This window comes from Hipposideros armiger, unplaced genomic scaffold (genome assembly GCF_001890085.2).
Source record: "Hipposideros armiger isolate ML-2016 unplaced genomic scaffold, ASM189008v1 scaffold_539, whole genome shotgun sequence".
NCBI classification, from domain to species: Eukaryota; Metazoa; Chordata; class Mammalia; order Chiroptera; family Hipposideridae; genus Hipposideros; species Hipposideros armiger.
The window spans coordinates 356649-371648 of record NW_017731889.1 but is presented as its reverse complement, the minus strand read 5'-3'; the positions used below and the strand labels follow the sequence as shown (position 1 = coordinate 371648).

At 40.0% G+C, this 15000-nt stretch overlaps 1 protein-coding gene across 23 annotated transcripts in view; it reads right to left on the bottom strand.

Annotated features, from left to right (window-relative positions):
* The window catches only part of AOPEP (aminopeptidase O (putative)), a 433403-nt gene that overhangs the window by 369808 nt on the left and 48595 nt on the right, over positions 1 to 15000 (bottom strand). For all 23 annotated transcript variants that reach the window (XR_002126899.1, XR_002126900.1, XR_002126898.1 and 20 more), the window contains exon 3: positions 7191 to 7357. Coding sequence is in view for 12 of the 23 variants with exons in the window: in XM_019668789.1 (XP_019524334.1) it covers positions 7191 to 7357 (167 nt within the window). In the remaining 11 variants the exon portion in view is untranslated. The remainder of the gene's footprint in view (positions 1 to 7190; positions 7358 to 15000) is intronic.

Genomic DNA, 15000 nt, shown 5'->3' with positions numbered 1-15000 from the left:
TATTAATCTTTACATTTAAGTTGTTCACTTGAATTTTATTGATTTAATAATTGGTCTGTGTTTAATTTATACAAGTAATTTATTTTGGCTTTATAGATGTGTCTACGAGTTATAAGTGTACTGAGTTTATATCTAGTCTTAATGTTTTTGTTTTTTATTAAATTTATTGCAGTGACAATGGTTATTAAAATTACATAGGTTTCAAGTGTACATTTCTATAATACATCTTCTATATATTGCATTGTTGTGTTCACCACCCAGAGTCAGTTCTCCTGACATCACCACATATTTGACCCCCTTTATCCTCTTCTATCACCCCTCCCCCTTTACCTTCTGGTAACCACTGAACTATTGTCTTTGTGAGTTTTTGTTCCTTTGTCTTGTCCCTTTGTTGCTTTCAGTTTTACATCCCATATATGAGTGAAATCATATGGTTCTTGACTTTTTATGTCTGACTTATTTAGCTTAGCAAGATAATCTCAAGATCCATTCATGTTGTCACAAATGGCAGTATTTCATCTTTTCTTATGGCAGAGTAATATTCCATTGTGTAATATATACCACAGCTTCTTTTCCAATCATCTATCGAAGGACATTTTGGTTGTTTCCATGTTTTGGTCAATGTGAATAATGCTGCAATGAACATAGGGGTACATAAATCTTTATGGATAAATGTTTTCAGATTTTTTTGGGTAGATACCCAGAAGAGGATTGCTGGGTCATGGGGTAGTTCTCTGTTCTTAATTTTTTGAGAAACCTCCTTACTGTTTTCCATCGTGGCTTTACCAATTTACATTCCCATCAGCAGTGCATGAGGGTTGCTTTTTCTCCAACACTTGTCTTATCGATAATAGCCATTCTAACAGGTATGAGGTGGTATCTCATTGTGGTTTGATTTGCATTTCTCTAATAACTAGTGAAGTTGAGCACTTTTTCATATATCTGTTGGCCATTTGTATGTCTTCTTGGGAAAAGTGTCTGTTCAGGTCCTCTGCCCATATTTTAATTGGATTGTTTTGTTGTTGTTGTTGAGTTGTATGATCCTTTATATATTTTGGATATTAGCCCCTTGTCGGAGGTGTTGTTTGCAAATATCTTTTCCAACTGGGTTGGTTGCCTCTCTGTTTTGTTGATGGTTTCTTTTGCTGTGCAGAAGCTTTTTAGTTTGCTATAGTCCCATTCATTTATATTTGCTTTTACTTCCCTTGGCTTTGAGGTCAAATTCACAAAGTCCTTTCTGAACCCAAGGTCCATACATTTAGTACCTATGCTTTCTTCTATGCAATTTATTGTTTCTATAGTTTTAAAAATATCATTCTAATACAAACAGTTTCAGTCAACGCTGGCAAATCATGAGACTTTCTCTTTTCCCTCTAAAAATAAAAATGATGCTCAAGTTTGAGAAACACTGCCAAACACAAACCTTTACATCTGAACTGCAGGGCCAAACCATGAGTTAGAAAGTATGCAAGCTTGGTGAAGTGGATGTAGGGAATGCCACACGGCATTGTGGGAGTGGGTTATCACAAGTAAACTCCTACAGGTAGAAGTGGAGGCTGGAGAAGTCCAGGTATCAGTGCCTGCTTGAGGTTGCAGTGTTTCATGACACAGTCAATCAGCATGTCAAGGAACCAAGGAGGGAGGACTCTGTGACTCCAGCTGAACTTCACCAGGCAATTGCCAACAAGACCAGAGCCTGGATAAAGGAGCTGTGTGAATCAGTAACCCCTCATCTGTTGAACAGAGAGGGGGTTTCAGGCAGGACACATGTGGACAGTGAATGGAATGAAGGTAAATACATAGACTTTATCCTGTCTGTTGCTACACACCAGAGAGAAAAACCAAGAGCACTTATAGGGAAAACCACAGCGGAATAAAGGTAAAAAAAATTTTTTTTTTTAATTTTAAAAAATCATTCTAAGCGCCCAGCGGAAGAACACACCTCGGAAATCAATTTACTACAAAAACCAGAATGAGTTTAGGAAACTGGCATTCCCATTAAGATACAAGAAGAGATGACTTCTATGAAAAAATAGTAAAAATCCATCAGAAGACAACAGGCTGAAACAGTATAACAGAGTGAGTTCCAAAGACAACAAAGTAACAAATAAAAAAGTTAAGGAAGGATTGCAAAATCACTTAAATAACAATTTAAGTCTCTAATGAAATTACTAAAGAAAAAAATGTCTCTATGGAAAATCAGTGGTATACAGTGTTAATAAAAAATGAAAGGACAAGCTCTACACACTGGCAGAATATATGAGGTATGATAAAAAAATAGGGTGAATGTAACAATAAAAAAATTATTACAGTAAAAAACACATTGCCATTAATCCCCCTCAAAATACTCTCCCTCGCTTCAAACACACTTATCCCATCGTTCTTGCCACTTTCTGGAAGTCCTCTTTCTTTTTTTTTTTTTTTTAAGATTTTTATTGGGGAATTGGGGGGATGGGAACAGTGCTGGGGAATTGGGGGAAGGGGAACAGACAAGTTGCTGTTGTTTTGTTCTTCAGTCTAGTTGCGGAGGATGTTGCTTCATTGGCCCAAGCAGGCACCATCATTGCGCTCTTTCCGGGCGAGGCACATCAGTCGCCAGCCTCTGGACGGTCACTCACGGCGGCTGCTGGCTGCTCATGCTGGCCGCCGGCTACACACAGTAGTTTATGGCAACCCACTACAGCAGGGGACTGCAGCCTACGCTGTCACCGGCGACCCACAGCAGCCCAGCCCCAGGTCGAGCTGCCATTCACCATCTTAGCTATAGAGGGCAGTGTCACTGGCCCTCATATGTGGGATCCGAACCAGGGCCCTCTGGCGTCCCAAGCCAGTTCCTAACCAATGCGCCACTCGGCCGGCCCTGGAAGTCCTCTTTCATGACTGTCTTTAGTTATGCTGTTGTGGCTGCCTCAATGTCCTGAATCTATTAAAAATGTTTACCTTTCATGGTCACTTTGTCTTTGGGGAAGAGCCAGAAGTCTCACGGTGCCAGATCCAGTGAACAAAGTGGATGAGGACACACCATAATGTCTTTATTTGACAGAAATTGCCGTACCAAAAGCGATGTGTGACATGGAGCCTTTCTGTTGTGATCACAAAATATGGTGAATGCTGCCACTGAGTGCCATCCAACAGAAAGGCAAGGATCTTCAATATGGATAGCGACACGTTGAACCTTAGTAACAACTTGTTCGGAGCAGTCAGTCGGGTGTGAGCTACGGTTGAGAGAAGGTGTGCTTCAAAGTGTGCTGTAAATCATCCTCCATCATGACAACGCTCCGTGTCACACATCGCTTCTGGTATACGGCAATTTCTGTCAAATAAAAACATTATGGTGTGTCCTCATCTACCTTATTCACCGGATCTGGCACTGTGTGACTTATGGCTCTTTCCCAAAGTCAAAATAATTCAGGACATCAAGGCAGCCACAACAGTGCAACTAAAGACATTTATGAAAGAGGACTTCCAGAACTGCTTCAGAAAGTGGCAAGAATGATGGGATGTGTTCAAAGAGAGGGGGAGTATTTTGAGGGGGATTAATGGCAATGTATCTTTTACTGCAATCATTTTTTTTTTACTTAAACATTCACCGTATTGTTAGATCACACCTCGTATTTGCAGTACATATATCTGATAAAATGCTTATATCTAGAATTTATAAAGTATTCTTAAAGCTTATAATAAAACAACAACCAAAAAAACCCACATTAAGTAAATGGACAAATGACTTGAAAAGATGCTTTTCAAAGGAAAATATAAGAATGTACAATAAGTATGAAAAGTTGCTCATCATCAGAGAAATGCAAGTGAAAACCACAACAAAACACCCCACTGGAAGGCTAAAATGCAAGGACTAATAACACCAGTGTTTGCAAGGAGGCACAGAGAGTGGACTCTCATCCATTGCTGATGGAATATAAAATGATGCAACCACTTTGGAAATAGATTGGCAGATATTTACAAAGTTAAACATAGACTTATATGATCCAGCAAATCTACTCTTAGGTATTTACCCAAGAGAAATAAAAGCCTATATCCACAAAAAGACTTACAGATGAATGTTCACAGCATTATTTTTCATAATGGCTAAAAACAATTCAAATGTCCATAAACAGGTGAGACGAAAAACAAACCATGGTTTATTTATATAATGCACTACTATTCACCAATTGAAAATAAACTACTGACACCTAAAGCAATATGAATGAACCTCAAAAACATTATGCTGAGCAAAAGAAGCCAGACACAAAAGAGTACACATTGAATGACTCTATTTACATGAATTTTGAGGAGAGGTAAAACCAATCTATTAATACGGAAATCAGATAAGTGCTTGACTGAAGAGGGGTTAGGGAGGCATGACCTAAAGAGGGATAGGAAAGGCACAGGGTAGTTAGTGCCCGGGTGACGGACACATCCACATCTTCACAAGGGTGCTGATTAATCATACAGGTGTATGTATTTGTCAAAGCTCATGGAACAAGACTTAAACTGTGTGCATTTTATTGTATGTAAATTATAGTTTAATAAAGTTGATTAAAAACAAAGGTACTCATAATGAGCTTTGTTCTAGAAAATTGGGAATTGCATAAATTTTTAAAAAATTCTATAAGCCTCTAGGCAGGAAAATCAGAATACTTTCAAAGAATTTTTAAAAAACTGATATCAGATTTCTCCTCAGAAACACTAATTAAGGAATGAAAATGAAAGTGTTTATAGTTGTTTAGGAGGGAAAAGAAGTCTACAAATTTTATACTTAGCCAAGGGTTGTTCATAAGTGAATACAATAAAAAGCCAACCTAAATACACCACAGAACCACCCTTCTAGGGGAAAAAAAAAAATTGAACAATTTCCCAGCTGACTGAGAGATAACTCAAACTTAAAAGCTCAAGAATAAAGATAATCTAAATACTTACTGCAAATATGATTTGAAACTAGATGAAAATGTAAAACAATAATTGTAATTCCTGGAAGAGAAGATATAGTGCAAAAACAAAACACAGAGATGAGTCCTAAACCCCAAATTGTATTAATTAAAACTGAGGAATGTGGGTGAGGAAAGACAGAAGTAAATGCCCATTAAATTTCTTATTTGATATAGAGTGAAGTCAAAAGCTATTGGTTCACTAAATTGTAAAACATCCATTTATGCAATACTCTATAGTCATAAAAATAATAAGGAAGCTCTTTATGTTTAGATAAGAAATTATCTACAAGACAACTGTACAAGACAAATTTATTCTAAAGGGGGACGCACAATGCAAACATTTAAAGCATGCTGTATCTGTGCAACAAAAGAGGAAAAAATATATTATACAAAGGAAATTTGTGACTTTGTTACATTGGGGAAGGGTTATTGGGTAGCTGGGAATTCAGAGTAAAAAGAAGACTTTATTGCAAATTTTTTGCCCTTTGTTCATTTGTAAATGAACCATATAAATATAACTTATTTTTAAAACTAAAATTTTTCAATGTATTATTTCTTTTTACTTTGAGACTCAAGTAAATACTTGTTGAAGACTTTGTACATGTGTATATCTAGTTTATGATAAAGGAGATATCACAAATCAGAAAACATTCAACAAATGATCATGGAGCAACTGGTTACCTATTTGGAAAAAAAAAGTTTAATCCTCATTTCACAATCCTGACCAGAATAAACTACAAACAGATTCAAGATTAAACAAAAAATTTTTAATTAAATAAAAATATTATAACAGGTGAATCTCAGGTCAAAGAAAGACTTTCAAAGAGTAATGTGACAGATTTGACTACATAAAAATAAAAATCTATAGATCAGAAACATAGAAAATTAACAGGCACACTAAAAACTGGGGAAAATACTTTTCACAAATATGAGGTTAACATTATTTTTTACAGAGCCAATCAAATTAAAAGACAAAACAAATTTTTGGAAACCTCACTAAAGCCCCCGTATAAAAATGGACAAAGGAAATGAACAGACAGGAAATGAAAATGGTTAAGAAACATAAAGACATATGAAATCACATTGATAACTGAAGTAATCCAAATTAAAGGGAGACCTTCTCTGGCCTATCAGATGGGTGACGCTCCCGGGAAACAAGGACCCTCGTAACTATTGATGGGTATGTGAATTGTATCACTGGTACAACCTTGCTGGAAAACAACTTCAGATATGTAGTAACAGCCTTACACATGCTCAAAACCTTTAACTCAATAATTCCAATTTTATATAAAATGTCTCCTCAGGAATTTAATGCAACTTTATTAATGATAGGAAAAAAACCTGGAAACAATAAAAATACCTAATAATGTAAAACTGTTAAATAAAATCTGATATATTCATACAACAAATATTATACAGACATTAAAATCATAGTTTTGAAAACTACTTAAAACATTCAAGATACACCCTAAGTGAAAAAACTTACATGCTATGACAACAATTTCGAAATGATAGTACATACTATAGGCATAGATTTAAAATACTGGAAGGAAATGCAATAAAATCTTAGCAACCATTTTCTCTAATATTATTTAATTTTATTACTTTTAATTTCCTGTAAATTTTCAAGTTTCTATAAGCTTGTGGAAGGAGACATCATATTTTAAATGAAGAAATATTACAATTACAAAAATTTTACCTGGCATCAACATGTAAGAGTTAATTACTGCACTACATAAGTAATTCGGATAAAACCTTGATGACACATTAGCACTTGCCTTCCATCTTTCTTATACATCTTTGGTTCAGAACTGCATGGCAAACAGCGTGTAGAGCAGATGCTTTACCGGGACAGGAGCACTGCCGCTCAGCATCGTGAATGACCTTGTGCAGGCTCCATGACCCAACCACAGACAGCTCAATTGTAATGGTGTTTCCATGACACACTTGTCTGCCCAGAAAGTCTTCAACCAAGACCACCCACTTATGGCCCACAAACCGCCAGGTCAAAGCAACTGCTGAAGTAATCTAGGAGTTGATAACGCTGGCGTGAAGAGCCCCACATGCCATCCATGCAGAGGTTCCCAAATGCCCCTGCCCATCCCCCTGCTGTTTTCTCCGGCAGGATGGTAATTTATAGTATGTTTAGTCCAGCCCAAATAATAAAGGAGCTCTCTAAAGTTGCAGAAACCACTGCGTGCTGGGTTCCTGGGTCCAGCATGTGTGCAGTACATAAAGAAGCACAGAACACATGTACAGTACCTTCCTGAAGCTGTGTTGGCTTGGCAGAATTTTCCCCACTCATTAAAACAACAAAAGATGCAGCTGCTCGGACTGTGGCCTGCCATGTTGACATGGCAACGGGTGGCTCCTGGCATGGAAAAAGGGCCCTGTTGTTTATGGGAGATCCCATAGTATAAACACATGGCCTGCAGAAGAAAGACAAAGAAACAAAGGCGAGAATCTTTAAAATAAGTTGTCACTTTTCTCACCACCATAGTAGAGAAGGATAAGTTGAACTTTAAAAGAGAAAACATTTGAGGCTTTGTAGTTGACTCGTTTCAAAGCATTTTGAACCGAAACTGCCAAGGGCTGGCTGAGTAGTAATTTCTCCCAAATGAATTACTTAAATATGTAAAGAGAGTTGTGTTTTTTTTTTAAGGGAAAAATATTTTTTGGATAAAGTTTTAAATATTAGTCTGCCAAGTTAAAATTTATATTACCCTTGCCCCTCCCCTTAGGCCCTTATGCCTTTAAAAGGAAAAAAGCTTTAGAGATGTTCTTGCAAAACTTTTGTAAAATATTCTGGAACAGAAAATATGTTTGGAGATCATTGAGATACTAATGCTTGGAAAAACAAGCTGGTGGTCTCAAATCCAGTGCTGGCAGGCAGATACCCCAAAGTTAGAAACCACCACCGCAAATGGAACCCTTGCAGGAATCCTTGTGTGGGAGCCAAGAACAGGGGTTGGCATATAAACAGGACCATGGGTCACAACAACCAGGCTGGTGATGGAAAGGCCAAGTGTAGTCGTTACCAAAGCAAGTGTAGGGAACCCATGGCATGATGTCAGGGCTCATTCTGCTACAGTTAAAAAATACAAACCAACCCATACCAAGTACAATCTCTTCCATGATAAAGTCACAACTGACAGGGATAGAAAAGATCTTTGAGCTCAAAGGGACACATCCTTTTGACACCACAATGTAGAAGGCACAAGAGTGACCATCAGGAAAGTGTCTTAGGAAAATGGTTCCCCTTTTTGCTTTTCAAGAGTTACGACAAATATGATATAGTTTTAATCAGATTGCTTAATATCACTCTGATTGAACATTTATTGTGTTTCTACATGTTAAAGAACACACAGAATGATAATCCTATTCTATCAGTCAGGGTCAGGAAAGAAAAGAGAAACCAACCTACGTCTTAACAAACAGAGGTAACTGACCGTAGGAAATTGGTGATACAAGTGCTGGAAGAGCTGAGAAGCCAAATGGGACAGTGAGGCAATCCAGAGATTAGCCACAGCAGTGAGTGAGTAGCTGTGACGCCTCTGGTTGGAGAAGCTGTTACTGGGTGTTACTGGGTCAATCTGGAAGAAGTCAGAGTCACAGTGGGGACTGTCCACAGTGGAACCAGAGGAGGCTCAGTCACTGCTGGAGATACCAAAGGAAGCAGGGAGAGAAGAGATACCTTGGTTCTCACCAACTCCTGCTCTCTAATTTTTCTAACAATCAAACCTAGCAGGAAACAGAAGACAAGGGAGCCTGGGTAATGAGGTGCCTGGTCATTCAGGGAAGATCACAATAAGAGAATAAAATGGACCTCAGGGAAGACAGGGAGGTGCAGTCTACCTTCCTAGAGGTGTACATGATAACTCGCAGGTTCGACATGGGGCAGGGCAAAAATACAGAAACTCAGAAGACTTTAGTCCTGCCTGGGTTACCAACTTATATTAAATGACTGTGGGAACATCGCTTGGTGTCTCTGAGTCACATGTAAAATGGGGATGGGGTGCAGGCTGGTGACCTGGTCCATAAATCTGTAATTCTGTATCCAAGTTAACAGATCCAAGAACAAACACAAAATTTCATGGAAGACCTAGACTCTCCCATCAGTTTCCAGGTCTGAGTTCCCACGCTGGTCCCCCTGGGTCCTTGGTTAATTGATTTAACCTTCATTAACTATCCAGCCTCAGGCTGTTTAAGAACCTAATGAGAATGCCGCCAGACTTACCTCCCCCCCAGTGGGGCTGGTGGTGGTGGGTAGGGGTGACAGGGATGCCGTAACAGCTCAGATAGCTCAGGTAGGTTAGGTCAAGTAAGACTAGTTCTGAAAATTCTACCTATTATTTTGTTTTTTCCTAAAAGGCTCATCTTAAAGAAGGGTCCTGAAAACAACAGGTGAGTGTTGTCAGTGGAAACGGTGTATTCCCAGGGGCCAAATGGCAGGCATAACTCCTGCTTCCTCTGACAACAGCAGACTTTGAGAATCAAGACTTCCTTTCTCACTAAAACAGAATGGACCCCCACAACTTTTCTCATTTCAAGAGCTCTAGGAAGTCACTTCCAATCTAAGTAGACTTGTGGGGTTAAACCTACTTGCGATGCCTCACGCAGAGGGGGAGCTGACCACAAGTCTAAAAGTGTCTGCACCCCCTTGCTGCACCTCATTTCCCTGGTGTCACAGGTCGTTCCTTCCCTGCGCAGGGAACAAATCCTCTGCAAATACTGGCTTGCCAAGAGGTCTGCTCTCCTTCTCCCTATAAGGTTGGGTTGGAGGCCATGCCAGCTTATTAATATGCATTCCCCCTGTGCCCTTAGGTATGCGATCCCCAAGGCTTCATCCATCAGCCTCCACACTTCTTCCCAGAAGACACAGTCGTATTTGAGATGAGGTCACAGCTGAGAAACACTGCAGAGGAAGAATGAGAAGGACCTAGTGATTCCCCGAATGACAGGGTAAGAAAAGGCAGGCCTCTCTGAGGTAGCCGGCTTCCAGGTGGCCCCCAGCTACCTTGGCCTCCTGATACTCACACCCTGTGCAGTCCCCTCGCATACTACACCAGGCTTGGTCTGTGCGACCAACAGGAGAAGATGGCAGATATCACTTCTGAGAATGGATTGTTTAAAAATCTGTTGACTTCCATTTTAGGGGTTCTTTTGCCTCTCTCTTTCTCTCTCATCACTTGCTCTGGGGAAAATCCAGCTGCCATGTCACGAGGATGCTCTGGCAGCCTATGGAGGGAACCACGTGGTAGACACCTCTGGGCCCTAGTCCGTGAGGACCCGAGGCAGGTCGACCGTGCAAGTTAGTTTGGAATAGGATCTGCCCGCTTTAGTCAAGCCTTGAGATGCCAGCAGAATGCAACCTTGTATGACATCCTGAGCAGAACCACCCAGTTAAGCTGCTCCTGGATTCCTGACCCTCAGAAACTGAGTGAAATAATGAATGTTTATTCTTTTAAGCTGTTAAGTTTTGGGTTAATTTGTTACCCATAAATAGATAACTAACAAGGATTTTTTCAGGTTTCTGGTTCAAGTGATAAGATGAATCATGAAGCTATTCAACAAGAAAGGAAACTCAGGACCACAAGTAAGGTCACAGGAAGGGACAAGGGACAAGAGTTCTTAGTGTTTAATTCACATATAAAAGGCTTTACACACCACACAGCAGAGGACATTTGTATGGACACAGAAGTAGTGGTTTCCTGACCCCAAACAATATAGTCTCCAACAATGGGACAGAGTGTGTGAAATCAGACCAATCAGAAAACTTAAGAATGATGACTTTATGACATCATTTCAGACCAATCAGAAAACTTAAGAATGATGACTTTATGATGCTGCAGGCAGACTGAGCCTGGGCGCCACACACAAATTGGGGGGTTGGGTGGATGGGGGTCAAATCCTTCCATTGACTGGAGTTTTAAAAAGCATGTTATCACCATCCTTTCCTTCCCAATTCTCTACTATTTCACCTCTAAAACAGTCTAGTTCTAGATATTTTGCTCTCGAGTTTTGTCCTGATTCCCATCGCCCTCTTGAAGGCTCTTTCTACCGTATTGTGCGCAGGCACCTAACTCTTCTGACAAGGGACCTGGCCAGGCCCTCGGGAAGCTCTCATCTCCAACCTCCCCGCTGTCCTCACAATTCTCTTTCCCTGCCCTGCTCTTTACATACCTGGGGCTCCTGTCTGCTAAAGTCCATGTGTTTTCTTTCTAGCTTTCTGCTTGGTTTCCAGAGTTACAACTCTGAAATTATAGATCAAGTCATCTAACTAAAAGCCACATCCATAAATATACCCATGTCTGATATAAGACTCAATCACTTCCTTACTGGACTGTTTTCATAAATTGGAAAACAATCACAGAAGGGAGAGGCCCTGGGCAAAATTTCTTGAAAATGCAGATTCTCTGTGCTTCCAGCAATGGCCTTTTCCTCTAAGTTGCACTTTCACTCCTCCCTTCCCAACAGGCCCAAACCAAGTGCCAGTGACTTTATAACCAATGGTCTTTTGAGCTCTTATAACTTTATATCCTATGTACATCATAGTGCAAATGTCTAAAACAATAAAGTTAAGTAACTACGTATATTTTAACAGGGATGAAAGCTTTAGCCTCTGGATAAAGCTCTACTGGTGGAATTTTGGGCATCTAACAGCTAGTGGAGAATGGATGAACATGGGGTCTTCACGGAATCATGAAAATCATTCCTTAATGGTGACTCAAGAGTAAAGATGGCTCCCGTCACGCACACATTCAAACGAGAACTATATTAAGGGCTGATTTCCTGCCCTCCGTGCCCCAAGAGGAGAAGAAAGTCTCTGGGCATTTATAAACATGCTCCGCAGTTATCTGGATGTGAAATCACTAAAACAAATGCAGCTGTGTTTATTCAACGTGCATAGCCTTGCACCTCGGCCACGTCGAGAAAATGTGCCAGTCGGAAATGCTCTGATGCTTATAACTTCATTACTTCCAGACTGAAAAATTCCTTCTAGCACGCACAGGAAAATTCCCACACCAGGGCTCATCTCATATGCTGCATGGGAGACTCCTTGGGGAGCCCAGTTAACTGCACAGGGGTTGTGGGAGTGGGAGGAGGGCACTGACAATCAGAAAGAGAACAGGGGAAGACGGGTTCAGAGGCAGGCCCATGGTTTGCTGCCACTGAAAAGCTAAAATGAGGAAGAACCAGTCAGAACGGTAATTACCTCTGCTTCCTGTTACATGTTTGTGTGTTCACAGAGTGGTCACACAAGGACGAGACCTACTATGTCGCTATGGTATCAATGTGTCCCCTCCAAATTCTTAGGCAGATGCCCAATGTGATGGTACTAAAGGTGGGGCCTTTGGGAAGTGCTTAGGTCATGAGGGAGGGCAGAGCCCTCAGGAATGAGATTAGTGCCTATAGGAAAGCGGTCTGACAAGAGTTTCCCAGCCTCTTCCACCAGGTGAGGACACAGCCAGAAATCAGCAGTCTGCAACCGGAGGAGGGTCTTCACCAGAGCCCAACCATGCTGGCGCGCTGATCTCAGACTTGCAGCTTCCAGAATTGTGACATATAAATTTGTTGTTTATAAGCTGTCTGTGATATTTTGCCATAGTAGTCTGAGCAGGCAGGCTGAGACCTCTGCCTTCCAAGGTGAGAGGTCAACTAACATTAATGTGCTTGCTCGTCTTCTTAAGGAGGAGCCATCTATGAAGGAAAACCACATACTTCCTTTCTCTTCAGTTGACTACCGATATATACATTTGTCCTTTTGCAATGGGGTGTAAAGGGGATTATTTTTAGTTTGAAAAAAACGTTTCAAGTTCCATACTTTCCATAAGATGATCCATTTTCTTAGATTCAGTTATCACCGTTCAGTGACTGGGGAGAAGACTGCTTCAGGAGAAGCAGGCAGGAGGTGACGAGTCCACAGTTGCCTTAGGTGTGGCTTGATGGGGCGTTTTCCCACCATGAGGCACTGATCTGGTCACTGGAGGCCAGGGGGCCACAGATGTGACAGTTTAGTGGGTCACATTTTTATAGGTTTCCCAGGGTTACAAAGTCCTCAGTTCTTCACCAATTCCTCTCCATCTGTTCTCCTTCCTGCACCTGATCTTTTTTATGACTCCATGTTCTCATTAAACCCAAATTACAGTCGCCATTGCAGGGGAGCAACCCCCTTGCTTTCTTGTGCCACAAAACCCAAGAGCCGTCTACTAAAACAGGAAGTGTCAACTGTGACTCACTCTCTCCTCTACACACACACACCCTTTTCTTATTATCATTCTACTACATGGCACAATTACAAAAACCAGGATTCGTCAGTCATACTGAACATATGGCAGGTCAAAGAAGAGCACTGCTTTGACTCAGATAGACTTCTGTCTATCTATGTATGGTCAAAATGGACTGGACTGAATGCAAGTGGCTTTGAGTCAGAAATTCACCACTTTTCACCAGAGGTGTTTTGGGTGCAAAATAGGCAAGCTACTTATAAAAGCAGCTACTTATAAAAGCAAAGACAGTATTTCTCATCGAAGTCCCTTGTGAATGTAGAATTTTATATGTGGAAAATGTTTGGAGATCTGCAGAGGAAGTCTTCTCATTCATACACGAGAAAATGATTCTCCAGAGATGTAAAATGTCTCACCTAGTGTCTCACAGCTAGCTGGCAGCAAGCTCTGACGAGTACTCCGCTCTCTTAGCTCTCATTTTCCAGGTGCTTTTCAACATGGTATGCTCTTGGTTATAGTTTGTTGTGTTTTGTTCTTTTCTGTTGACGTTTGGTTATTCTTTTTGTTTGTTTGGTTGGTTGGTCATTTGGTTACTTATTTAAGACAGCCCACCATTGTCTTTTCTCCCATGACTCGAATGAAATTCTGAGAAACAGAGGTAAACCTAGAATGTGCAGCAAGGGGAGAAAGAGGCTAACGTGGAAGAAGCCTTCCAAGCATTTTCAAATTTGGAATTATTGATGCCTCCTTTGCAGTTATACAACGATATTATAGAATTAATGTGTATTTCTGCTTCAGTTCTCATGAATTTTGTATTGGTTCCTTAAAGCAAATAAGGAAAAAAAAGGGGGGGGGAGTGTTGACTGTAGAAATGTTCCTTTTAGACCTAAAATGTCTTCTGAAAGACGTTCTGCTCGTTTTTTATTTTAAAACACTCCTTTATAGTGAGATATAAAACAATGAAACTATTTTAGTGGGGGGAAAAACATGTTTTTAACATCTGGTTTTGATGTCAAACTAAAAATACTCCAAAAGTCTATGTCTTTCTTTGTCTAATAGCCGAGCAATAAATATAATAGAAAAAAAATTGCTTTCCTTAGTATTTTGCCAGCTTTATCCTGGTCTAGTCTAAAACATACAACTATCATGGTGATTTAGGAAATTTTAAATTTTAATACTACTTTTAACTATAACGTATTTTCCTAGTCAGGTTCTTTATCTTTAACAATGATCCAAATAATTGTAGTTTTTAAAATAAATTTGCTATATTTAACCCAATTTCCCCTCCATTCAACTCACATTCAGTGATGTCAATTTAAGCCCAGCTCCCCTAGACCACTTGGCTGGTTCCACAACTATTATAACAATCCTGAGGGAAAAGGGAATGCATTATCGGAGAGAATGCTTTTAACTAACATTTCATTCAGTGGAACAGAAAAAAATGCAGTAAAATGCAGAAAGTACATAAACTTTGAAAAAAGATTTCTATTTCTGAGTTGTTTCCTTAGGTATATTAAGAATCTAGAATCAAAAAAATATTAAGTCCCCTTCTTTCTAACTCAGGAGGAAGAACACTTTTACATTCTTGACCCTGTCCCTATTCTCAAATAGTTCTTCAAAATATTTTTAAAGGGTACACATACTCACACACCACACAAAGTAAACATCGTTTCCAAGAACCATGTTGTGTCAGATTATTAATATGTGTGTGTCCCACCAGCCATTTTTCAATGTCGCCTAAAATACACTAACTGGATGATGGAGGCAAGAAAGAGCACTTCAGTTCTAGAGCTGCCACAACCCCCCAAGGCTAAGCCAAGTTAGGAAAATGGAGCTTTTGTACT